The 24,739-nt window shown below is 43.5% G+C and overlaps 3 protein-coding genes across 6 annotated transcripts; 2 read left to right on the top strand and 1 right to left on the bottom strand.

Annotated features, from left to right (window-relative positions):
- Positions 1-6,631: 6,631 nt before the first annotated feature.
- Positions 6,632-8,293, bottom strand: tmem186 (transmembrane protein 186). Its single transcript, XM_010872746.4, has 2 exons — positions 8,116-8,293; positions 6,632-7,823 (listed from the first exon to the last, which is right to left on the bottom strand). The coding sequence occupies exons 1-2, from the start codon at positions 8,116-8,118 to the stop codon at positions 7,128-7,130; spliced, it is 699 nt and encodes a 232-aa protein (XP_010871048.2). The 5' UTR covers positions 8,119-8,293; the 3' UTR covers positions 6,632-7,127.
- Positions 8,294-12,289: 3,996 nt separating this feature from the next.
- On the top strand, positions 12,290-18,088 carry gde1 (glycerophosphodiester phosphodiesterase 1). 2 transcript variants are annotated; one of them, XM_010872747.5, is made up of 6 exons: positions 12,290-12,890; positions 13,320-13,495; positions 14,102-14,207; positions 15,389-15,481; positions 15,618-15,869; positions 16,357-18,088. In XM_010872747.5, exons 1-6 carry the CDS (start codon positions 12,624-12,626, stop codon positions 16,468-16,470), a joined length of 1,008 nt encoding a protein of 335 aa, XP_010871049.3. In that variant the 5' UTR covers positions 12,290-12,623; the 3' UTR covers positions 16,471-18,088. The 2 variants fall into 2 exon arrangements, with proteins under 2 accessions (XP_010871049.3, XP_010871050.3); XM_010872748.5 differs by having other exon boundaries at positions 12,291-12,890; positions 15,658-15,869.
- Positions 18,089-18,393: 305 nt separating this feature from the next.
- On the top strand, positions 18,394-24,599 carry mcrip2 (MAPK regulated corepressor interacting protein 2). 3 transcript variants are annotated; one of them, XM_034294335.1, is made up of 5 exons: positions 18,394-18,676; positions 19,619-19,682; positions 21,164-21,297; positions 23,028-23,138; positions 24,200-24,599. In XM_034294335.1, the coding sequence occupies exons 1-5, from the start codon at positions 18,604-18,606 to the stop codon at positions 24,253-24,255; spliced, it is 438 nt and encodes a 145-aa protein (XP_034150226.1). In that variant the 5' UTR covers positions 18,394-18,603; the 3' UTR covers positions 24,256-24,599. The 3 variants fall into 3 exon arrangements, with proteins under 3 accessions (XP_034150226.1, XP_034150225.1, XP_010871045.1); XM_034294334.1 differs by having other exon boundaries at positions 18,652-18,676; positions 24,185-24,599; XM_010872743.4 differs by lacking the exon at positions 18,394-18,676 and adding an exon at positions 18,686-19,364 and having other exon boundaries at positions 24,185-24,599.
- Positions 24,600-24,739: the final 140 nt, after the last annotated feature.

Here is a 24,739-nt window from a genome sequence, read left to right as displayed (position 1 = left end):
CACTCTCAATCAATGCCAAACCCTGGCACACGGCCGCTAACGCGGCTGATGATAATCTCGCGCTACAATAGCCCCTACTGTAACACCTAACGAACACAGGCGGTATAACAACTACGACAATGGCTTCCTGTTCCACCCATTGTGCTGTTAATTGTGCTGCACTGTGGGTACACACCCCGGAGAATCCCTCTCTGCCAGGTCTCTGGCCACCCTCTAATAATTATACTGCTGGCCAATAGGCAGGGCGTCCCATACTGTTTGTCCCTTCACTTCCTACAATGACACAATGTGGCGTTATCGCGATATAACGATGGCCGCCAGCCTTAAGGGAGATCCTCACGATAGGAGATTACATAGAGGGTTGAGCGGTGGGTACTCTTCATGCCCCTTGTCCTTCTCCCTCCTTCCCATTTCAAGACATTGTGGCATTGTTACACATGAATGGTGCCGCGGAGCGACAGAGGCATTCCCGGATGGAAGCCCCCTCCAGAGAGAGGCCAAAGGGGGGGGGGGGGGGGTGGGGGGTGGCCTGCGGTCCAAGTCGCGTTGCCAAGGTAAACAAACCCAAACGAGCAACCGATCGGACGTCTCGTCGCCCAACCGCCGCTGTGCCACCTGGTTCAACGAGCGGACTGTACGGTCTAACTCCAGACAGCGACATTCGGGAGAGAGACCTGGGCCAGGGTGCGGAAACGGGGGAAAACGGGAGAGCATGAACACTGGGAGCGTTTGCGGCTTGGGAATGGAACGCTGTCTTCCTCCATTCCATCCTGTATCGGCGGGGCCGGGTATCAGAGAGACGACTGGGCTGGAATGCAACTGAGCGTTCTTTTCAGCTGGGAACCCCCCGCTGTGTGAAACGGACCGCTCTGAAAGAATTCAAATGTACAGCAGAGTCCTCCAGACCCCAGAGGGCCGCCGGCAGCCCAAACGGCATCCTATCCCCTGCGCCCTAGACCTCTTATAAACAGGGCCTTTCGGGCTCTGGTCGAATAGTAGTTTACAGCATAGAGAAGAGAGAGGCTTCGAGGAGCCAGGATCCCCGCTGGTCTTTGAGAACTGCTGGCTTATGTAGAGCAGCCTCGTCGTATTTTGTCTTCGTATTGTGTTCTCTGAAGACCACTCTGAAGTATGTGGGTCCAGACGTATTCTGGAGAGCTTTTTCTGGGCTGGTCACATATCAGCCTCTGGCCCAAAGGTGGTCGGATGTCGTTCATCAAGCGCAGTCGGGCCTTAAGCACGGCACCCCGTCACGCTAGATTGTGTGGTTGATCAACCCTATATGGTCAGGTCTTCTGTGATATATGGAGGTACCGTGCCCTCCGGTCCTAATAAGGTGCACTTTTTTCATTGCGATATAATGTTTCCTTATGAAGAAAAAAACGTTAATCTTCATGTCTTTTCTGTCTTGGACAGTATTGTGGTCCAAATATAGAGCACGGGGAGTTTGTCTGGGTCTCACAGCGGTGGGTTTCCCTGGTGAAAGTCTGTTTGGGGAGAACCCTTGGTGGTAGTTGGAATATTTGGGCTTGAGACATTTTAACCTGGGACACAATGGATGTTATGTTGTAGCATGGACGGGCCATTGTCTATTGTGTGTTATTTCTCAAGCCTCTCCCTATGTTAAGGGAAAAACATATTCCTTATGCACTGTGACTAGAAGAAACATTCATTAAGAAATGAATTGCTTGCTTCTTTTTGTTTTCAAACAGCTGCTCCGGAGAGGCGCTTCGGGCTGTCTCTTGGCCAGCGTTGCCAAAGTGTCGGAGGTCAAAGCTCCGCAAACACAATTGGATGAAAAAACGATGTTGTGAAGCGCGTCCAAGAACCTGCCCTTTTTCTAAAGTTCGGGGGCCTTCCATGAAAAACCAAGTGTTGTTATCTAATTCCAAATGTATTTTCTCTTTTTAACAAAGCTTAATTTTGTCTCTGTTTTCCAGGCGACGCGCAAGGCCAGAGCATAGATTTTATGATTTTTCCGCACTACGATAGTTTTACGGAACACAATTACATTCAAATTTCATTAACGTAAAATGTCAGTGACAATTCACACTGGCAAAGCAGTTCACACACTGCACTCTCGCTGCAGGGCAAGGCGAAACACATGCTTGCGCAACGCTTTGACCTCACCACTGACCTGGGAGGTGTATAAACTCACTGGCAATGTTGTTTACCGGTTCATTGACATGTCGAACAAGTGCCGTGGCTGGTGATAGCAGGAATTTTTTTCGTGCCAATGTGAGATGTTTTAGTTGCTTCCCAAAAAAAAAAATATATATTCTGTTTACGTGTGGATCAGGCTTCATACTTCTCTGCTGATTCCACTCTAACACACTGAGCGAGACATCATTTTTAGACCTCTGTAGCTATGGGAAAAATGTCTCAGGAAAGGTTTACTCGTAACCTTTGGAAGGTAGCCTGCGGCAGTTAAGAATTGCGCTGTTAAGAAGTCTGGCCACAAGTTTTGTTAATTTAGGTTTTTAGTGTAAAAAAACTAATTTGGCATCAGAATGGAAAAAGCGAGTCAAATATAGACCCAGGAATCTTAAGTTGGCGTTAAATAATGTGGCTGCCCCGCGAAAAACTGGAAACACGGGAGATTTATATGAAACTATGGCCTGTACTTCAAATATGTCAAGGTTATCAGTGCTGATGGCAGAGAATATGGCTTGCTTAAGTTTGTCTGTAATTGTTTTCCTTGTCATTTCAAGGCGATTTTTCAGGCTTTGTAGTTCGTTCAACTTCCATTCCATCCAAAACATTTATTGTGATTCATACCTTAATGTTTTAGTCCGGGAAGTGTCATAATGCCTTTGGGAGAATGTTAAGGGTATGTTCCAGAAAGTTCAAAATATTGCTGGCTGTTCTCCCCATTTTGGTCAAAAATAATAGGTTGTAGCAATAATCTGCTCTCTTAATGTTTAATCTGTCTTTTAAAAATCTGTTGTTGATGATGAAAGGGCATTTAAAGGCCAGATCTTTGCACCTAAAACAACCGATTGGTGTCATACCACATTACCCTAAGAGGTTTGTGAACCTAAATCAAAAATTGCAACACGATATTTGCGGGACAGCTATCATTTTAGCCGTATTAGCTGGAGTGCCTGTGGGACCAAACGATCATGTGTGAACAGCCTGCATGAAGCATCCATCTGCATTCAGCTGGGCCATTGTTCTATGGGTCAGACATTCTCCCTTACAACACCAACCTGAGAGCTGTAAGGCCTTAACTGCCTTGCTCGGGGACAGAACAACAGATTTTTCACCTTGCCGACTCAGGGATTCGATCTCGGAAACCTTTCAGATTACTGGTCAGAGGCTCTAACCGCTAGCCCCTCAGTTGGCCCTGGGCCCCATGTGTTTCACAATTCGAAGGACGTGATTAGATACATTATTGTCATTTGTCGATGGGGGTCAGTGAACGAATACAGGGTGAATGGAGTACATATTCTACTTTGCCGACCTCAGCAGAATAGGATCCACCCTCATTAGTATATTATACTGAAGGAGTGAACTTTCTCTACCCCATAAAACAAAGTCATATGGATAAATGAACAGAAATTCTATAGGCCGAACATCATCAAACATGTGAAATGGACTGTGTTCGTGATGGAGCACAAGCTCACTATAACCTAATTCATATGAACTGTACCTGGAATTTGGCAGACGACAGGATTCTCATGAATTTTTGAACCATTTAGAATTCTCCCGTCGCCAAGGTAATGAGCTGTTTTGGGGAATCGAGAATTCCACTCTTGACTGTATGACTGCTACAACCAGATCATGGAATAATGACTTGTGTTCTATTGCTCACTCTTTCTATTCATACACCTGTACATGCTAACGAGGTGAGCCAGTCGGTGGATTAGCCAGACGGCATGCCTGCCTTTCCTCCTTTTGTTAGTGTCGTGTAACCCTCCACCACACCACATAGAACATAACGGGTCACTTCCTTAGTGCCGTGGTGAGTAAGGGGTGTTTCTAATTATAACTCACAAGGCTGAGGCGCGAACGCACACACACGCGCACACACACTGTACACGTACGCCCAATCCCACACACACACACACACACACTGTACAAACATACATGAACTGTACATATACGCGCGCACAGACACTGTGCACAGCGACTAGAACTGCCGGAGGATTTATGACCTGGGACCGCCAGTGTTTCCCCTGAACCCGGCGGGCCAGGGGGCAGCTGACTGTCACTGGTTGTAAATTTGTTCGGAGGAGCCTGGGGCTGGTGACGGCCGACGGGTGGCTGCGCGGGCCGCCACATACACGATGAGAGCAGTGCATCACCGTGTAGTGATGCACTGGGGACAGTGTCGTACATTACTTTGATACAGGAAAGACATGTGCAGTATATTTGCTACTGGGAGCACTGGGCTGTTAGACAAGACCTCCTTGTGTGTTTCTGAGCGGAGCACATTATCACCTCCTTGTAGAAATTAACAGCTCAGCAAGCATGGCTGCGGCATATTATCAGGCCGTTAAAGTAACACTGAGGGGACTGGTGCATGTCAACTGAGTTTTTATTTTCATTAACGTGTTGCCGTACATCCTTAAGAGCTATGAAGTAAGTCTTTGTTATTTTGCGTTAACGCCAATTGTGTTTGTGGTTTGTTTGTGCCATTTTATGAATACATAACCGGTGTAACAAAACGGACTATCAAAAAACACATGTACACACAGTTTGTCTGTCCTTGTTAATTCTGTAACTTAGATGTACACTAAGCTAGAATGACCTGTCGTCTCCTGCGCTGTACAGACACATATGTTTTGAGCTTACACAGTTTCTTAGGAAACCACGGGGAGACGTTCCTCATTATGTCACCTGACATTAAGACTTGACATGTGTCATAGATGAAACACCTTCCTCCTGCCAAACCGACGTTCAAAGGACTGCTGATGATGACGATGATATTGTTCATGATGATGTTGTTGTTGTTGTCGTATATAAATACACATTAATTTACCAAACCCCATCTGAATTCCTACAAACAATAGATACACCAGTGGTTTATTTTAGCCAGGTTAACTGGATGTCCCAAATTGCGCCCCCATCACCCTATACCCAGTGAACTACTTCGGACCAACACTGGTGTAAAATGTAGGGAATAGGGTACCATTTGGGCCTCAGAACAAGGCCTTCTTACTGCAGAAAACCAGAGGAAATCCTACACAGACAGGAAGGTTTCCCTTTTGTCTAATAAAGACACAAATTACTGAGCCAAAAACAATCAGGGGTCTTTACAGTAAACAATGCTGTGATGGACCAAATACCTGCATGACCACACTGGAATCTCAGCGTCTTGAACAGCGGGTAGATGTATGAAGCATGACATCACAGGCTCCACATGGGATCGGGCTGCGTTCTAAAAGGCATGCTGTTCCCTATGCAGTGGACTATTTTGGTCCTGAGCCCCTATGGACTCTGGTCCAAAACAGTCGACTACAGAGGACACGGGTGGCATTTTGGACATGGAATCTGTTCGGCCTCGAGGAAGTGATACAGGACTGTGTTGGCACCTCGGACCACAGCTGCCATTTTGATAGACATCCCCAGGGGGACAGGAACTACAGGAGTCAGACGTATTTCTGGCTACGATGTGTGTCTGCTCTCAGATAATGCCACACGTATTGTTCACATTGTTTCATCCGAGCCTGAAAAGGGGACTGATACATTAACGGACACAGGAAGAGGCCTTCAATGTGAAATGGCTCAGGCCTGGCCCACGGGAGTTGAGGTCAATGTAATACTGTTGATCACAGGAAGCGTGTCCCCTTTAATAACAATGACAGAACCGACACAAGCCAATGAGCTTCGCAGGAGGGAGCAACAATTAAAAGTGGGGTTTTCCCCATACCCGGTCCTGTGAAGGGACTCGGGGGGGCCCTTTTCAGATGCTCCTCGGCCCCTTGAAACGGCCCCTGACGCTGCCAGAGCGTGCACCCTAAAACACCACCCTAAACCCTTTGTAGCGCCCTGGTTTTGACAGGTCCCTATGCAGAAGGCCTTCGGGTGCCATTTGGAGTGCAGACAGGGATTACTATATATTTTTTCAGGCATTTATGTGCTTTATTGCACACAGGAAAGTGGTAAGAGACAGGTTTTGCTGCAGCTGTGATTCGCTGGCCCAGGTCACTTGACCACCCAGACCACATGACGTCCACAGAGAGACGGTACTGCCAATACACCAACGCTAAGCGCAGTACGCCGGCAGGGACGCGTCGTACTGTAGGAGGGCTCTTAGCTGTGGTGAACATTCACTACTTCAGCTTGGGTTTGATTAGGACCGACTAGGTTCCCAGCATCCTCCCTGCCTACCTTTCCCACTGTCTATCCGTCAAATCAAAAATAGAATGAATGATAGAGGCAGTTTGCAGATAAGCACTCTGGGAAATTTTTTGGAGCCTGGTTGAATTGAAGGATGAGTTGTCAACGTCAGGCTTACAGACAACTGACATTTAGATCTGTTAAATGTATATGACTGAGGGCCGGAAAAACACTTGGTTTAGGTTCTAGGTGAAAGTCTACATTTTTTAAATAAACTGTTGTAGAGAGTTCAGAGGTTGTGTGTGTGTATATATATATATATATATATATAGAGATGTTTTCGTAGTTGTCGTACTGAACTCAGATGATTTTATTCCATATGATCTAAATGACAAAACTGATCAGACATCACTCCAACTCATTGCAAATATGGGCCCTACTTTTGGAGCCATAAGAAATACATACTTATATCCCTGACTATACTGCCCTCTACTGGACAGTCAGACTGTTGGCAGACTTAATGAGACCATTCTTCGATCAGCATAAGTCCATTCACATTACAGCGAACCTTTTCAGAACTGCCTCTCCTTTTGATGAATGTATAGAAAAGCATGTCAAACATCTAAATATTAATAAGGTAGCATTAGAATCGTATTATTGCAACACTAACTACACATAATTCCTTCAAGCTGCAATGTATGTCCAGCAACATCCTGGAAGAGGAGCTCACAAGGCAGATCTAGGGGAGGGCTCCAAGCCCACTTGCAATGTTTTACTTAAATAATCTGGTGGTTCTCTGAGCAGATAAACAATTCACAGCACCAACCCTCATCAAAACATCATCAAATCAAAGTCCCAAACACTTTCTCAAAAGCTTGCCTGTCCACCACACGTCCCAATTTTATGGAAAAATACAGCGTTTCTGAGCTACTATATCTCTTCAGCTTCAGTATGGGTTCGACCGCAGAGTCCCCCGTATCCCCAAGAGTCATCACATCCGTCACTTGAAGGTACTCGTCCTTACGACGTCCCCAGAACGTCATGTGAGACACTTTTAGCATAGTCTGTGACTCGTCCAGGTACATCTTCCCAATGACGCGTCTCAGGTAGTAACTAGCAGTGTATAACATGACGGCAGCAAATGCCGCAATCCCAGTGCTGTAAGTAACCAGGAAGTAAGAAGCATCTCCATGGAGATACATGTAGAACACGGGAGGGAGCACGACCATCGTAATTCCGGTTTGGAGCAGTTTGAGTCTGGACACCGTCCTGAGGATTTTCATGTGAGGTAGTGAGTAGATGAGGTTATATTTTTGTGTTGATAGGTAAGAGCACCTGGCTAGAGTGATGAGTGTAGGTGATAGGAGCGCTGGGTTGCTGTGTTTAATACTAGGCATCCATCTTGGATCTGGTGTACTAGGTCTATGGGGTTGTGGGATACAGAGATTCTGGCATGAGGATCTTCTCAGCAAACTGTATCCTCTGCAGTGAGCCAGAGCCTGGAAAGACAACCGAGGCAGGTGTGTTCTTGACCTATACTGTGAGATGGAGACAAGGAGATGGGTTTTATGTTTTATATGGACCCCAGGAAGAGCAGCTCCTACTTTTGGTGACGTCTAAATCCTACTTAACTACAAAATGGTTAGACAGCAAGAATGCATACAATAGAGAACACTATTTACAGTGGTTGCCTATCATTCATACAACCTATTCTATCCAAGCTCACTAGCAAACCAGCTACTATACTGTAAGTCAGACAGATATCCATGAACTATATTCACAACGAGACAATTTCTTTAACATTAATTTAAATAAATGTAGACATCTTACCATGTTAGCTAGCTTGTATAGCTAAACCTTTCGAGAAAACATCACACGTACAGGTAAAAAAAATACACTTTTATATGTAGCTAGTCCGGGCTAGACAGAGACAAGGAAAGAAATTGCTCTTTGACACAGGAAGTAAAGATTTTAAAAATCCACTTCCAAACCTGCCAAAGCGTCATTCTGCCCTCTTGTGGGCACAGCACGACTGACGATAAAGTAAATTATGTCGGTGCAGGACATTAATATTCATAGACAAAAAAAAAAAGTTTTTTCCCGTATAATACGAGATCGACCCGTATTGAAAAATAAAATGCACTGTCCTTTACAGAATCAAAGTTGCGATTTTTTTCATGCACACCCTACGTCAAGTTTAGATTGACACGAAAAATAATAAAACCAAAATAGTTTCATGAAACAGCGGAGAAGTATTTAATCAGAATGACAGGCGAGTTGTCTGTCACTGAACGTAATCGTTGCCGTGGTTACGGAGAACTCACGCACGGTAACATCAGCAGTGCGGTTGTCCCAGATACACAAGTTGTGTGTTCAGTAAGCAGAAGATATGACCCTCCGCACGCACGAGCTGTGTGTATATGTGTGAGGGAAATTTAACCAATATCCCACTTGGTGGAAAGTGTAATACATTTTATTTATATTGCACATTTATAAACAATAGCAGTTGACACAAAGTGCTTTACAGTCGAGGCAGATGGATTAACATGTGCCTCAAAACAGGTATACGTGCAGGCGCTAGAACAAACGTTTTGGACGGGCTTTGGATTGCCATGGACGGCCACATTTTTCCTACTTATCAACACAGAATAGTAGCTAAAGCACGATGGACGGAAAGCAAATATTCGTTGCATGCATGGCTGTATGCCTATATACAAGCAAAATACAGAGCTGTCAATCAAATTTGAAAGCTTTAGTAACTGCTGTAGGTACACATTCTTTGTAGCTTAGTGATCACATTACTTAAAGCACATCTTCGATCCGATCGCATTTGCAGATGAAGGCAAGAGAGCTAGCCTACATTCCCAACAGTTATTAGTGAAGTACAGTATTGGTAAGCATTACCCAAACAATTTTTTGGGTAATGCTTGCTGGGAGGCAATGCCCCTGTGCCACAGGGTCTGTATACATGATTAAGGTAAATAATACATAAAAGGCAACCATACATAACAGAATACAATAGTACATATAATACATATAGAGCAAGACTAAAATGGAAAACACTTAAGACAACTAAAATGACGTAAAAGCAAATCAATAAGAAGTTAAGAGAAATCGAATAAAACCAACAACAGATTAAAACACAGTAAGAGGAGGGTAAAAATAAGTAAAGAGTGGACTGAAAAATTGTGTATTTAAATTTGATTTAAAATTGTCAGTGGTGGAACGGGACTTAATGTGGGATGGGAGACAATTCCAGAGCATGGGAGCAGCAACAGACAAAACTAGGCTACATCATCCTTCCTGGAGGGTGGGCTCTTCCTTCTTCCAAATAGTTTATTCTGAAAGACCAAACATCTTGCCCATGTCTATGATCTGATGTTTTAATCCTTAATATAATTGATGCAACTGGTCTGTACTCTTATTTACTCTATTTCCATTACATTCATGTTCACAGAGCAGACGACTTCGAAAATGATGAACAGAAATGCATACAATGCATTTCTATGCAAACAAATTGATGCATAGAAATTCAGCAGAATGCAGGGAATGAGGCATCTGACACTCTCATTGAGGAGGACCCCCAGACCCCGCTTCATTTGTGTCCCCCGGGTTTGGGGCCGCTGGCAAGGAGGCCCTTATTTTTCCACATTGAAGGTGGCAACCCTAATCTAACCCTAATCTAACCCTAAATTGTGCTTTTTTGACATTGATTTTGAAAATATGACTGATCATGCAAACATTTTTTATTTTATTTAAGGATAGTGATAATATGAAGCCATTTATTATCACATAGTTGTTTGGCTCCTTTTTAAATCATTATGATAACAGAAATCACCCAAAGGGCCCTGATCAAAAGACATACCCTTGAATGTGTGGCCTTGTTACTGACACAAAACATGACACACACAGGATGAAATGGCAATTAAAGGGTTATATCCCACACCTGTGGCTTTTTAAATAGCAATTAGTATTGAAAAAGTTGAAGGTTCTGAAGTGGCCATCACAGTCTCCTGTCCTTAATATCATTGAGCCACTCGTGGGAGATCTCAAACATGTGGTTCATGCAAGACGACCAGAGACTTTGCATGACCTGGAAGCATTTTTCCAAGATGAATGCACAGCTATACCGCCTGCAAGAATTCAGGGCCTCATAGAAAACTATTACAAAAGACTGCACGCTATCATTGATGCTAAAGGGGTATGCAGACTTTGAAAAGGGGTAATTTCCTTTTTTTCTTTATTGACATGTTTTGTTTTATGATGGTGCCATTCTGTTATAACCTACAGTTGAATATGAAACACCTAAGAAATAAAATAAATGTGTTTTGCCTGCTCACCCATGTTTTCTTTAAAAACGTGATGTCAAACAAAGCCATGGTTCATAACAAAAAATATAATGATAATAATAAAAGCAATATTAATAACTATACAGTATATTTTGTGTTATGGTCTCCTCTCTGAGAAATAATCCTTAGTTCCTGATGAGTTGGAGACAGATAATGTTAGGAGTTCAATGACGGGCCATAATTTGGTAGTGGTGGCAAAGAGGATTGTTGTTAAAACATGTAAACTGAAAAAAGGACAGAGAAGCAGGGTAATGTCACATGATTGATGGATCTTTTTTGTGCAGTTAAGTAACAGTATCAAATCAATGGTAAGAACACACATTCAGGTAGTGTAGAAGTCAGCAAAGATCCCTACAGTATGGTTCATGCATTAGGAAATTTAACACTTTGAATATTAGGGAATGTCATTCTAAAAATAGTGCAAAGGAACTGAAGTATTTCCTTGAGGTTTAGTGTGAGGGACATTGAAGGACATTGTGAGGGGACATTGACACAAGCTACAGTAAGAGAGAAACAAAGAGAAATACAAACACATTATATTAAGGGTTACTCCTGATAAAATGATCCAACATTCCAGTTTGTTTTAAACTAAAAGCATCTTAAGGAACCCTTCTCAAATAACCTGTGAAAGCCAGATGTGCACTGAGTGTTGTGCAGTAGATATAATTCTATCTCTGATTGGATGTGTGAAGAAAGGCTGACAAGTGGCGACCAATACTTGCCAAATAAAAAGTACATACACTTCTAACAAACGAAAGATGTAGGTAAACCATGATGTTGGTGTACTATCACTCTGTACTTACATTCTGAGGACTAACAAAAGCATACAGTTGTCCTTTTATAACAACTAAAGTTAGCACCATGGGTGCCAAATCCATACCCCACCCCCACCTGATTTCCCAACTAAAAGATAGGCAGATAATATAAATATTTAGTACTATTCTCCCAAAAATGTACGCACGTTTCACGTACCATGAAGAACAGGAGCTTGTTATTAGGCTGCAACACAACGTACCTGCAGTTACAAAACTTCACTGCTAGCTGCTTATGGACCTGGATCATAACTGTAATCCCCTTTCGCTATTAACTGCGATGCTGCTCCTGTCATTGTAACATCAGATTCATCCATTGTCTTTTGCTTATGCTGCTCAACAACTTAACTAAAGACGTTTCTCAAGGGCACATTTCATTATTTTTTGATTGTATTGCTTTTCTTTCCTTTGAGTGGCAGACATATCTACGTTCCATTTTTATGTTTCGTTACTTAATTAACCACTGTTCAGATCCTTCGCTAACGAGCCGACAAAATTCCTCATAAAAAACGCACACTGTCATTAAAAATATCCCAATTATTCGGGAAACTGTATTTTCTGTCAACGCTGGCTACACTTCACGGTCACACCAGATTAGTCGATCATTCAATGAATTATTGAATCATAAAAAATGAAGATGTTCATCACTTAAATGTCAACTAAATAGTATGTAGCAAATTAATCATCATGTATATTTTTTTATGTTTGCTGTAATTTTTTCTTCCATAAGATAAACTTCTTGGGTGCCCCTGTGATTGGCTGCCATGGGTGCCGTGCACCCATTGCACCCATTAAAGCTCCGCCTCTGAGGAGGAAGTTATATTAATCCAGGCGCGGGCGCTTGTTTAACAGCCGTAGGCGCTAAACAATCGCGTTCTGAACGCATTAATTCTGACCCCTTTGGCGTTCCATAGAAATTGCTAATACATTGTGAAATAACGTCTTTCCCGGGTGGAGACCTTATATTTACCAGTCTATGATATTTACAGTCTATGGTGGAGACAGGAAAGATAAAGTCAAAAGGGACTGGATCCTCAGTCGCTTCCCTAACCAAGATTAGGTACAGTAGTAGTGCGGCAGTTCCACTGTATGTAGCCTACCATATACATACATTTCTTTGTTTAGCCACATAAATGATAACATTTATTTAAGAAAATAAGCCGTAGGCAGTTCAAATATGCTGCAAGTCGGAGACGAACTCACCCTTTTCTCGGTCGTGTTTGTGGGCACACTCCTTGGGACCCGGAGCCCGATATGGTCCACCGCCCTCACAGCCTGTCTGTACGCCTTTCTGATTTTGTTCCGGTTTCCACAAGTCCCGTCCATGCGGGCAAGACAGGTTCTTCGGCCCACCAAGAACGCTGCGGCTGGTGGGGTGTCCATCGTTGCTCACCGAGGCGGAGGGCACGATGCGCCTGAGAACACCATAGCTGCTATCCGGGAGGTAAGGTAGGAAGTCCATATCGCTTGAGAGACAATGGATTGCCCTATAATGGATAAGCCTGATATCGAGAAACGTATAGTTAAACGTCTAGCCTACAATCCGCATATATATTCAAGTGTTCACAGCACTAACCCGGACAATCATGTCCAGACCCAAACAGTACAAGCTTTTTGAGAGAATGCAGAGTGTGCAAAGCTACTATAATCTACAAAAGGAAATGTATTTTGATATATTTAAGACTATTTTGGTTACTAATAATTCCAATTGTGTCATTTCATAGTTTTGGTGTTGGCTCTGTTATTCTGCAATGTGGAAAATAAATAAAGAAATACAGTTGAATGAGTAGGTTTCCAAACATTTAACTGGTACTGTATAGATATTTTCTCTCACTCTATACATGTTTTCCCTATACGTCCTCCCTGTTTGTAGGCCCATAAGAACGGGGCGACGGGTGTGGAATTGGACCTGGAGTTTACCTCAGATGGGGTCCCGATCCTGATGCATGATGAAACTGTAGACAGAACCACCAACGGGTCAGGACCACTTGCACAGCTGAGCTTTTCAGAGCTGAGCAAGCTGGACGCTGCTGCCAAGCACCGCCTTAGGTGAGCAAAGGGATGGGATTGACTGAAGAAGTGATTCAGTGAAACAGTATGGCAGGAGTCAGAAATGTGTCTGTGTTTAATCCCAGTGACGAACTAATGCAAACACTAGCTAACTGCTGCACGAATGTATGTGACTACAGCAGCAAAGCTAATGACTGGAACATTTTAGTGTGATATATATTAAGTAAAGAAACAAATATGTGGGCTGCAAGCGTCCAACCAACATGAACAACCTGGAGCAAATCTACCAAGAAGAATGGGCTTTGATGGTGCATACTTACCAAAATACTTTTATGGATTCGGAAAAAGTGCCTTCACCAAATATTAATTTGTAGGGGTTGAATAGTTATGCAAGAATAGGTCTGTTTTTCTTTTTTATACTGTAGAACATAAATCCAATGACACCTTACAATAACTGGGTTGGAGTGTTTTAAAAAAAATATATCAATAAGAACAATGTACCATTTCTTACTGTGAAATTAGAGAATTGGTCAAGGGGTTGAATACTTTTGCAGTGTATATTTAAAAATGAATAGAAATTATTCTAGTCATAAAGGCTGTCGACCCCCTGGTCTTATATGTTTTCATGTTGTGTGGGTTCCACAGTGACAGGTTCCAGGGAGAGAAGATACCCATGCTGTTGGATGCTGTGGAGGAATGCATCAAACTGCAGCTCACCATCTACTTCGATGTCAAAGGTCACCCAGACGAGGTGCGGCCAATCGGGAGCCTTTCTATTTATCCTTACAGTTCGCTACACTTTCAGAACAGTCATGGTATGTTAGCATCCTGGCCTTTTGTTTTTAGGCAGTATTCTGCTTTAGTTCAGACAATGGAGCAGTTATCCAATGGCTGGTACATCCAGACATTCTGCATAGAGGAATACACACACAAATACACAAACACGCCCATATATACATATACTGATATACATGTATGTATATATACCGATCAGCCATAACATTATGACCACTGACAGGTGAAGAGAATAACACTGATCATCTCGTTATCATGGCACCTGTCAGTGGGTGGGATATATTAGGCAGCAAGTGAACTTTCTGTCCTCAAAGCTGATGTGTTAGAAGCAGAAATATGGGCAAGCGTAAGGATCTGAGCGACATTGACCAGGGCCAAATTGTGATGGCTAGATGACTGGTTTAGAGCATCTCCAAAACTGCTGACCCCTGTCCACTTCCGAAAGCACCTACTATGACCATCAGAACTAGACCACGGAGCAATGGAAGAAGGTGGCATGGTCTGATGAATCACGTTTTCTTTTACATCACGTGGATGGCCGGGTGCATGTGTGTCACTTACCTGGAGAACACATGGCACCAGGATGCACTATGGGAAGAAGGCAAGCCGGCAGAGGCAGTGTGATGCTGCTGGGAAACCTTGGGTCCTGCCATTCATGTGAATGTTACTTTGACACGTACCACCTACCTGAGCATTGTTGCAGACCATGTGCACACTTTCATGGCAACAGGATAATGCACCCTGCCACAAAGCAAAAATAATTCAGGAATGGTTTGAGGAACACAACAACAAGTTCAAGTTGTTGACTTGGCCTCCAAATTCCCCAGATCTCAATCCAGTCGTGCATCTGTCGGATGTGCTGGACAAACAAGTCCGATCCATGGAGGCACCACCTCGCAACTTACAGGACTTAAAGGATCTGCTGCTAACGTCTTGGTGCCAGATACCACAGCACTCCTTCAGAGGTCTAGTGGAGTCTGTGACTTGACGGGTCAGGGCTGTTTTGGCTGCAAAAGGGGGACCTATACAATATTAGTCAGGTGGTCATTATGTTATGGCTGATCTGTGTACACACACACACACACACACACAGGGATTCTGGTAACATATTTAAAGTGTATGTTCTTGTTCTCTCAGGCAGCAGCAGCTTTTAAGGAGCTGTATCAGAAACATCCAATCCTTTACAACACTAGCATCGTGTGCTCCTTCGAGCCCAAAGTCATCTACAAGGTAACCAAACCCTGGCGTATTATTCTCCCCCTACCTAATTCACTTACAACCCACTGTTGCTTTTGATTTAGGTCTCACTAAAGGTAGCGAAAGAAAAGAATGTCCCTTAAAACTCCCAAGTCAATTCGTCCCTCAGCCACCCGTTCCACTGCCTGACTTCTCAACCTTGACCCCAGATGCGACAGGCCGACCCGGACGTGGTCACGGCGCTGACCCACCGGCCGTGGAGCCTGTCCCAGTTCGGGGACGGAGCGCCGCGCTTCTCGTCGCCATGGAAACACCACTGGATGCGGGCGTTGGACGTCATTCTCGACTGGGCTCATCATCACCTGCTATGGAAGCTCTGCGGGGTCTCGGCTTTCCTGGTGCAGAAGAACTTCATATCTCCGTGAGTCACTCATAATGCACAGTCACTGGCCGACAGTTTGGATTGCGGGCACTGAAGATGTATGAAATAGGATTAGAACGGTGTGATGGGAATAACTTCAGTGTGCACTGGTGGGGAAACTGGTATTGACGCGCGCTGCCGCTTTAGAAAAACACACGGGCGCCCTTGTTTAGGTAACATAATAACAAGACAACGTGCAGTGGGATCCTACAAAAGCTCAAATTATTTTTAGACGTAAGAATCTGCGTTCCCGGGAATCAACCAAGGTTGCTTGTTCGTTTGCTCTTTTTCTAGAGCCTTATTTGTTTCAGCTGTGTTGTTTCTGTTGTTGCTGCAACACAGCCGCAGCTAACACCATTAGAAATGAAAGCTGCTGTTACATGCATGTGTAGGAAGCTCCATTGATTGTTTAAATCACTTGGTTACATATTGTACGGCGCAGGCCAGCAAGCCGCATGCTGACTCTCTTCTCTCCATCCATTCCCAGGGACTATGTCCAGTACTGGGCCCAGAGAGGGGTGGAGTTAGTGGGCTGGACTGTCAACACAGCTGTGGAGAAACAATATTACCAGGAGACACTGGATATCAACTACATCACTGACAGTCTGTTGGAGGACTGTGATCCTCATTACTGAAGTACACACACACACACACACACAGAATTACACAACCTGTATGCCTTGGTTTTATTACACAAACACAAAAACACTTTCATTCAAGATGCAAAATGTGTCATGGAAACACAGGTTCCTGTCTGAAAAGAAATTAACCATCTACAAAACTTGACTGCAGACTAATGAGCAAAATAGTAAGAGAATGTTTTGAGTAAAATATCCCTTTAATTCAAATAAAGAAAAACATGCCAGATGGATGCGCGCACACAAGCGCGCAAACTGACACAAGCACAAACAAACAGTAAAGAAAGTTTGCCCACGGTAAGTATTCAGAACACTTCACTTTCTCCACTTTTTTGTTGTGTTATGGACTTCATTTTTAATTTATTTAAATATATATATTTGGGCAATCAATCTACACCATTTTTAAAAATTATTTTACATTTATTGAAAATGGAAAACCTTTGCCATTACACCACAAATTGAGCTTGGATGCATTTTGTCATTTGATGCCTCTAGAACTTGATTGGAGTCCACCTGTGGCAAATCTAATTCATTAGAAATTATTTAGAAAGACACACAGTTGTCAGTGCTATATCTTAGATTTTACAATGCATGCCACTCTTGTTTAAAAGGAATATGACATGCCTTCTGAGGGGCTGTGAGAGCACGATGGGGGAAATATCATCTTGTCTGGTGGGACCAAAATCAAACTATTAGGTCTGAATACAAAGCACTACATCTGGTTCAGAATAAGGTGCCAGTCATTATCTAGTGAAAACCTTCCCTACGGTGAAGCATGGTAGCGTAAGCATCATGCTATTGGGACATTTCTTTAGAGACAGTGACTGGGAGACTGGTCAGGATTGAAGGAAGAATAAACAGCGTAATTTATAGAGGACGTTGAAGAAAACCTTATGAAGAGCGCACTGGACCTCAGACTGGGATAAAGATTCATCTTTCAACAAGGCAGTAACCTGATGCACACAGCCAAGACAACGGCTTCGGGACAAGTCTGTGAATATCCTTGAGATGCCCAGCCAAAGCATGGACTTGAAGCCGTTGGAATCTGTGTGGAGCCTGAAGATTGCAGTTCGCTGATGCTCCCCATTCAGGATCTATGAGAACAATGGAAAAAAAACCAGCCCCGATTCAAGTGTTCAAAGCTGGTAGAGGAATGCCCGAGAAGACTTGAAGCTGTGATTGCTGCCAATTTAATTAATAAATGGTCTGAAAACATATTTTGTGTGGATTGATGGCTAATGTAATAATTTATTCCTATAACACAACCAAAACCTGGACAAAGTGTTCTAAGAACTTTCCTAAGGCCCTGCTTGTCTCCATCATGACTCAATATTCACTAATGTACTGTATACACCAACTCAGGGGCACACCTTCTGCAGCCTAAGTCTCCGTCTAAATACGAACATTATATTCCCACACAATGCAATAATGTGTTTTTCTGAACTGGGATGTATGAGTCAGGACCAATCAATGTACATCCAACTGTTCCTCCACTGAGATGTATAAAATACAGGAAGATGCATTAACTCTGATGCAGTGGTCTTATTAGGTTGACAAAAAATAAAGTGCAATATGGATGGACTTGGTGTGTTTGGCTCCTCTAGATCTGTCTTTTCAGAGCTTCGACCATACAGCTTCAATCTGTGCCCATACACGGCCAGAAACGTCGAGGAGTTAAGTTTGACTTTTGATACCGAGGGCAAGTGACACACACCCATTGTTCTCAATATGAATATGGGTCATAAATCATTGGGCAAGTTTGAGTGGATCTCTTTTTGTCAAGTCGGTCACCTTCGTGTCACCCCGTGGGCAGTATTAAAAACAGTCGTAGAGTCACGCACATTGACCTACACAGAGCAGACATGGCCCAGTGAACGGGGGGGGGTAGAAGGCCAGGTACCAGTATCACCCTGGTTAAGCTTGTCTGAGCCGACTAACCTGGCGGATGATCTTCCGTACTTAACCCGTTTCCTGTTTCACCTGTGTTCCTGCCCCCCTGGCTATTTGCGCCACGGGCCAATCAAATCGGTGGCCCCTGATCTGACCAATGCTATTTTAAACCAATACCTTGGCTAGACAATAAGCATTTTGCTCAAATGGGCTGTTGCACAACCACCATAAGGCTTGCCTCATTCAAATATGGTGAACGCCTGTGCATAATGGCTCATGGTGAGTCGGGAAAACAGTTCCTAGTGTTTACATTTTCCCGTGTGATTTTAAATGTTGAGCTTTTGTCGAAGTGGATTCTCCACGTGCTAAGGTTAATGGGTGAAAGGTCAGTAGTAGTCTGGTTCTTTGGGGGCGTGTAATGACGTGGGCATGACGGCCGGGTCTGGTCTTGTCACAGCATGCGTGTAGTCTCATTTACTTTGGTTGCCTCCATTGAGTTTAACCGGTGTAACTATATAGTGGACGTGTTGTAGTTCTCTTCTGCAACAGCCATTTGAATTTATTGTCCGTGTTTTACCTTGGTTGACCTATCGGCTGTGCCCTTGAAACACAAGGCTCCTTTACCAAACATACACGTAGAGGTGACGGTCACACCACAAGACAAGGAGTAGGCGACATACAGAGATCTCTTTCGGTGACAGTTGCTTGCAGTAGCTTACGTAGCACCGGGCAGCTGACTGGGAAAACTACGCCGCTGTATTTTTTTTCCACGGTGGCTGCGTCAAGAGAATTAGACCGAAAGGGGACATTGCTCAGTGTGGACTACAGAGTCGACCACCATTCTTGAATTGTTTGAAGATTTTCCCCCGCCTGCAACACTGAAGTTCTCGTGGAACAGGCTTTCACATGATGTACACTAGAGGTTTTACTAGAGGTCCCAGTAAACTTGTTACACAACGCAGGACAGGTGAGCGGCAAATAATGTATAATAAGTTATGTAAGCCTATTACTTAATTATATATAATCAACAATCTTCGAATCATGTAAATACAGCGGTACATTTAATACTGGCTATGACGATGACCATGGAAGTAATATTGGAATTGAATAGATTACGGCTACGCATGTGTAAGGTTAGGTTTATCGAGATCAAAAGCATAACATTTAGTGGCAAGCATGTGCGTGTGGTCAATTAACATTGATATTCTCTTTTCATTCTAGGTCCCACGCAGCAAATTGAGAACAAAACCAACGACTTGAAACTGACTTCCTGGCTATCATCAAAGTAAGTACTAATATCTTGATTTAGCTAGGCCTGTCTTCATATCAAGAGTTCCCAACAAGCTACTGTAGTAATCTGAAGATTCTGTGGCACGTGTGGCGTTCCGTTGTTAATAAGTATTATCATGTATGTTGCCACTGGTATGATTTCTGTACGCGTACGTCACGATTCACGCAAATTAGCTTTAGAACGTCCTTCGTCATGTTTTCACTCTAAAATGAATCTGTGTTAATTCATAGTTTACATTGTGTCATAACAGCGTTGTCTAGGTTCGTCCTGAACGGTGTGACCTTGCAAGGTTAGCTGACAGGCTTGCTGGCTAGCAGCGCGAACTACCTGCGGTGTGCCTGTCGTCCATGTGTTTACTTGTAAAAACGCAGCGGGAACACTAAGAAACAATTTGAAGTCATTCGAGCAGGTCAAATTGGTCATTTGTTAAGATGTAGTCGGTTTATATATATCCAACCGCATACACTAGAAACGCGTGCGTTCTAAGTGAAACATGCATTCTGCGCACTACAAGGACACGGTTGCTAACGTTACTTGCTAGCAAGTTTAGCAATGGGGCATTTGGTTGCGCAAGCAGTTTGCTCTGTAATTGACTATGTACTTGTGTGTTTTTTGTAATACAGTCCGGATAAACATGCATTATTACAATAGCCAAATTTAAGCTTGTTACATAATATCAGGCGTTGGATAATTGACTGGGACTCAATCCACATACTTCTACTGTCCGACCGAGGTTGTCCCCATAGCAACCCTGTTGTGTAAGGAAGTAGGTGTAGATAAATCCATAGAGATGCGTAGAGGAACCAACGTGGATAAACGCGTTATTACAAAACGCATGCTTTGGAGGCGATTTATGGCATGCACAATTTGAAAGCACTGATCTGGGTTGTCCACCTGGGAGGCGTTGGGGGTTAAACACGTACTGAGGAGAAAGTGGGGATGCCCATTTGTTGCATTTAATTACCATTGTGATGATTTTTTGTAACTTTGATGGCAACATGTTTTTGCCTCTACATCCCAGTAGTACCGAACTCGAGAGCTGGTCCATTGTTGTTCAATTGGCACAGACCGGCACTTACAACTGCAGGATTGTAGGTTTGATTCCCACATGGGAATGTAAGTCGATAAGTGTCTGCAAAATTACGAAAAAGGTGTGTAATATTAGACATTGTATTGTCTTAAGGTGCATTGTTGACATTTATTGATTGTGCAAGGTAATAAAAGCCAGTCTAGTGAGTTGTTTTTATATTGTTATATACTGTGTGTGTGTGTGTGTGTGTGTGTGTGTGTGTGTGTGTATATAATCTCAAGCAAGACCAGCTCTTCTAAAGATCCAACTGATTATTTACATGATGGGCATTTAATGAGGGCAGATAGCAGCTAAACAGTCTCGCTTCTGGTCTACACAAATGACCATTTGCCTCCTGAACCTGCCTACTTACCTAATTATCCACCTGCATGTCTCTTTCCCTCAGCTCTTCAGCTCCAAAAATAGTGTTCAATCGCCCGAACGGGAAGGGGTATCATACAGTGGCCATACAGAAGGAAGAGCCACCATCCGAAGGATTCACCCCTGCCCATGAGGAGAACGTCCGATTTGTGTATGAAGGTGAGCTCTCCATGAATGGGGGCATTTTTCTCCTCCTTGTGGTTCTCCAGCACAACGCTCGCTCACGGGCAGTGTTACGGTGGCACAACCAACCGAAGGGTAGTTTCCAACTGAGCCGCCGACTTGCGATCGTAAGCCTTCGCGAACGTGTCCTTTAATTTGCAATCACGCTGTAGCACTGAACTTTAGCAGTACAGCCCCAAGTCATTTTAGGTATTAAAAACATATCCAGTTATCATCATTTGAATGGAACACCATTGTAGTCAACCCGCTCTGTTGACCAGCAGCTCTGGGTCAGGATCGGCTCGAGGCCACAGCTGACATGCCGCCCCCCCCATTCCTTCAGACTTTATATGGGGGAGAAAAACAGCATCCAAGGAGAGAAGACTAGCTGTGTGGACTCACCATGTAGACTAGCCCTTCAGCCTAGATTTCTTGTGTAAAACTAGCCATGTAGAATATGTAATCCAAGTGAACTAGTCCATTTAGATTAGACTAAGTGTATATGAACACATTTCACGCAAAAAGTGAATGACTTCAAATATAAATGTAGACGTGTCATGTGGAGGTAGAAATGGAGAGAGAAGAGACACTCATACAAAAAACAAACGATTTGGCCATTTAAATTATGTAAAAGTGTGCATTCCTTCTGACAGTTTGCCTTGTTGATTCTACACGCTCACTAAGCTCTGACAAAGCAAATAACTTGTGGATTAAATAGTAAAGGTTCAGCATGACAGTTCTGCTTTTCTTGGAGCACTTCCAAATAATATGAATGGCCAGAACAACTTTTCTGGTTTTATATAACCAGAGCCACAACCCTCTAGTCATTGATTTCGGTATAGGCTGAGAACCTTTCAGTGGGTTCACTTGCCACTGTAAACAACTCTATTGTTTTGCATGCAAGACAGTGTCAGTCTGTGTTATTTATTTATAACGACTCATTCAACTGTGAAAACCTTGGTGGTCATGGAAATAGGGATGAAACCTACTTCTCAGATTTTCTGTTTTTGATTTGCTTTCATAAATATATATTGTTTTAAATATTTAAAAAAATTTGTAATTTATAAATTCTAACTTTTGTATTAATAAGTACATGGGGGGGGGGGGGGGGGTTATTAGTGTAGGCTATCATTTACATTCAACAGCTTGTCGAATAGATTAATATACTAATGAATTAGGTGCCTGGATTATATCCCTATGATATGCATATGATAAATGTCAATGGGGTTTTTGCATATCCCATACCCTAAGGCACACTGGGAAATTGTTGTCACAGCCAGTAGATCAGCCATTATTTACAGCAACCCTGGAGCGGTTAGGGTTAATTAAACGGCTTTTAAGCGCTAAGCCAACCAACGCCCCCGTATATCGATGTATACAGTCAACACAGAGTGTGCGGGTGGGTTATAACTCACCGAAAACACAACTTCCAGTCTTTATCAACACTAAACTCTTCAATTAGTTGGGCTGACGCAACTGTCCTGGGCTGATCTGGTCTAAAACACGTGGTTGGCTCAGCACGGTCGAATAACACAGAGGGCGTCTATTTAAAACAGAATATAAACAGGGTTCCTTATCCCTGGCCTGAGGTTCCATCCGTTTCACTATTTCTAACGTTAAAGTAAGGAGTGAGCGTGTGACTTGGCTGTACACACGAGGGACGTCAAGCAGATGAGTGCCAGGACCACCCTACCTCTGAAGTGTGTGTGTGTCCCGTCCCTTCTCAGCATGGCAGGAGGTGGAGCAGCGGTTGGCCGGAGACGGACGGGTCGGTGACGAGCCGTGCGGACAGGCGCCGGTCCAGTACACAGAGAAGACCTCCAGTACCACAATGAAGAGTGAGTGTCCACAGGCCCACTTCCTGGTTGTAGCGGGGCTTTGGTTTGCTTTATTAAACGAGTGGGTCGACAGGACATCGGGGTGATCTGCGTCTTCATGCCCCCCTGAATCCACAGAGCTTTTTGGATCAGGTTTTCACTGTTCTCATTCTTATTGGTTGTGACTCAACAAGGCTGAACGGATTCTAGATCGATGTTCGTTTTTCTTGTCCAACTTGTCACTTTCCGAGCCTCGGTGAAGTTCGCATGCGCTAGAGTTTAAAGACATGCCCGTGCTATATACTGTACATACCTTTTATAGCAGTATGGAAATCGGTACATTTAGAGCATTAATTTAGAAACCAATTACTGCTGTCGTAGAGATGATCAGAATCAGAAAATTACATTTTCAGCTGACATCCAAACCAACAAGGTGGTATAACATGTTAAATTAGATTACTGTAGATGGCTAGCTAATAGCTATACAGTACCTAGAATGAAAACTGACTCCATGGCTGGTTTATTTCTTTAGAAAACAAGGTTTACTATAATGTAGCTATTGCAGCTTGTAGCCAGCAAAGTTTTTCTATCCTGAACAAAACCTAATGCCTAATTTGTGTTGCCCTGAACTCTAACCACTACGCTATTTAACAATAGTCACTCTTTAAAGTGAAGTCTTATCTGCAGCTAGAAGGCACAACCTTTCATTTAAATGTTTAACCTTCTGGTCTATGAACAATTATCTGACTACATGATCCAGCCTGCTGGTTGTAGATTCCTAAGGTTCTCCTGCATCCTACAGCCCCCTCTTGTTGACTTTCCGGGTCACCGGACAAATGACTAACAGGGGGCCAAGCGCTGCAATGTTTCAAGTTGCAGTGAACGGGAGGATTTTCAAATTATCCAATTGATTCTATTGATTTACCATTTAGTGATCTTGCAGAGGCTCTTAAAGAGTGACATAGTCCTGTCCTTTGTCTAGAAGAACGTCCCGGTCTTAACAGACAATGATCTGGTTATTGCAAAGCCTTGGAGTTAATGGCCACTTTCTCTTTGTCACCATGCAGACTTTGTCCCCATAGACCTGGAGGAGTGGTGGGCCCAGCGCTTCCTGGCCAACATCAATAACCTGTCGTGACGAGGATTAGATATGAGAGGTGCCGAGTGGCAGGAAGCCACATGGGCCGAGCTGTGAGTGGAAGAGGAGGCGCAGGAGGTGGCTGAAGGAGAGGACATTCTGGTTCTGCAGGTGCTTCATCTGTGGTCTTTGTTTTGGTTTCAAAGGAATAGCCATAGGCACTGTGATATTACACAAACTGCTGCCCCTTGAACAGTCTTGAAGCTACGAACTTTGACCTTTTAGAATGGAAAGCTCTACCACCGGTTACCTTCTGCCTGATTGGCCAACCAGAAACTGCCTCTTCCTGATTGGCTCATCAAGAAACAATGAGTGAAGAGGATGAGATTATTCTTCTGCTTGTTTTCTTTTTAATAAGCACCTCCCTGCCCCCAACCCCAACATGAGTTGTACTCAGGTTGAATGAAAAGTATGTATTTCTTGGCTGGTCTTTGGATAGAAAATGAAAAAAATGTCAAAAATACAGTAAAATATTTTTCAAGAT

The sequence above is a fragment of the Esox lucius genome, chromosome 9 (genome assembly GCF_011004845.1).
Source record: "Esox lucius isolate fEsoLuc1 chromosome 9, fEsoLuc1.pri, whole genome shotgun sequence".
NCBI lineage: Eukaryota > Metazoa > Chordata > Actinopteri > Esociformes > Esocidae > Esox > Esox lucius.
The sequence above is the reverse complement of the archived record's forward strand: the minus strand, read 5'-3'. Positions and strand labels throughout refer to the sequence as shown.

What these genes read in the sequence shown, in the direction of transcription:
- gde1 (XM_010872747.5), top strand. Translation starts at nt 12,624, where the DNA reads ATGCTGCAAGTCGGAGACGAACTCACCCTTTTCTCGGTCGTGTTTGTG. An exon ending in GCTGCCAAGCACCGCCTTAG is followed by an intron (nt 13,496 to 14,101) that starts GTGAGCAAAGGG and finishes TGGGTTCCACAG; the next exon opens with TGACAGGTTCCAGGGAGAGA. An exon ending in AGCCCAAAGTCATCTACAAG is followed by an intron (nt 15,482 to 15,617) that starts GTAACCAAACCC and finishes TTCGTCCCTCAG; the next exon opens with CCACCCGTTCCACTGCCTGA.
- mcrip2 (XM_010872743.4), top strand. Translation starts at nt 19,304, where the DNA reads ATGATGTACACTAGAGGTTTTACTAGAGGTCCCAGTAAACTTGTTACA. An exon ending in TGTTACACAACGCAGGACAG is followed by an intron (nt 19,365 to 19,618) that starts GTGAGCGGCAAA and finishes TTTTCATTCTAG; the next exon opens with GTCCCACGCAGCAAATTGAG. An exon ending in CTCCAGTACCACAATGAAGA is followed by an intron (nt 23,139 to 24,184) that starts GTGAGTGTCCAC and finishes GTCACCATGCAG; the next exon opens with ACTTTGTCCCCATAGACCTG.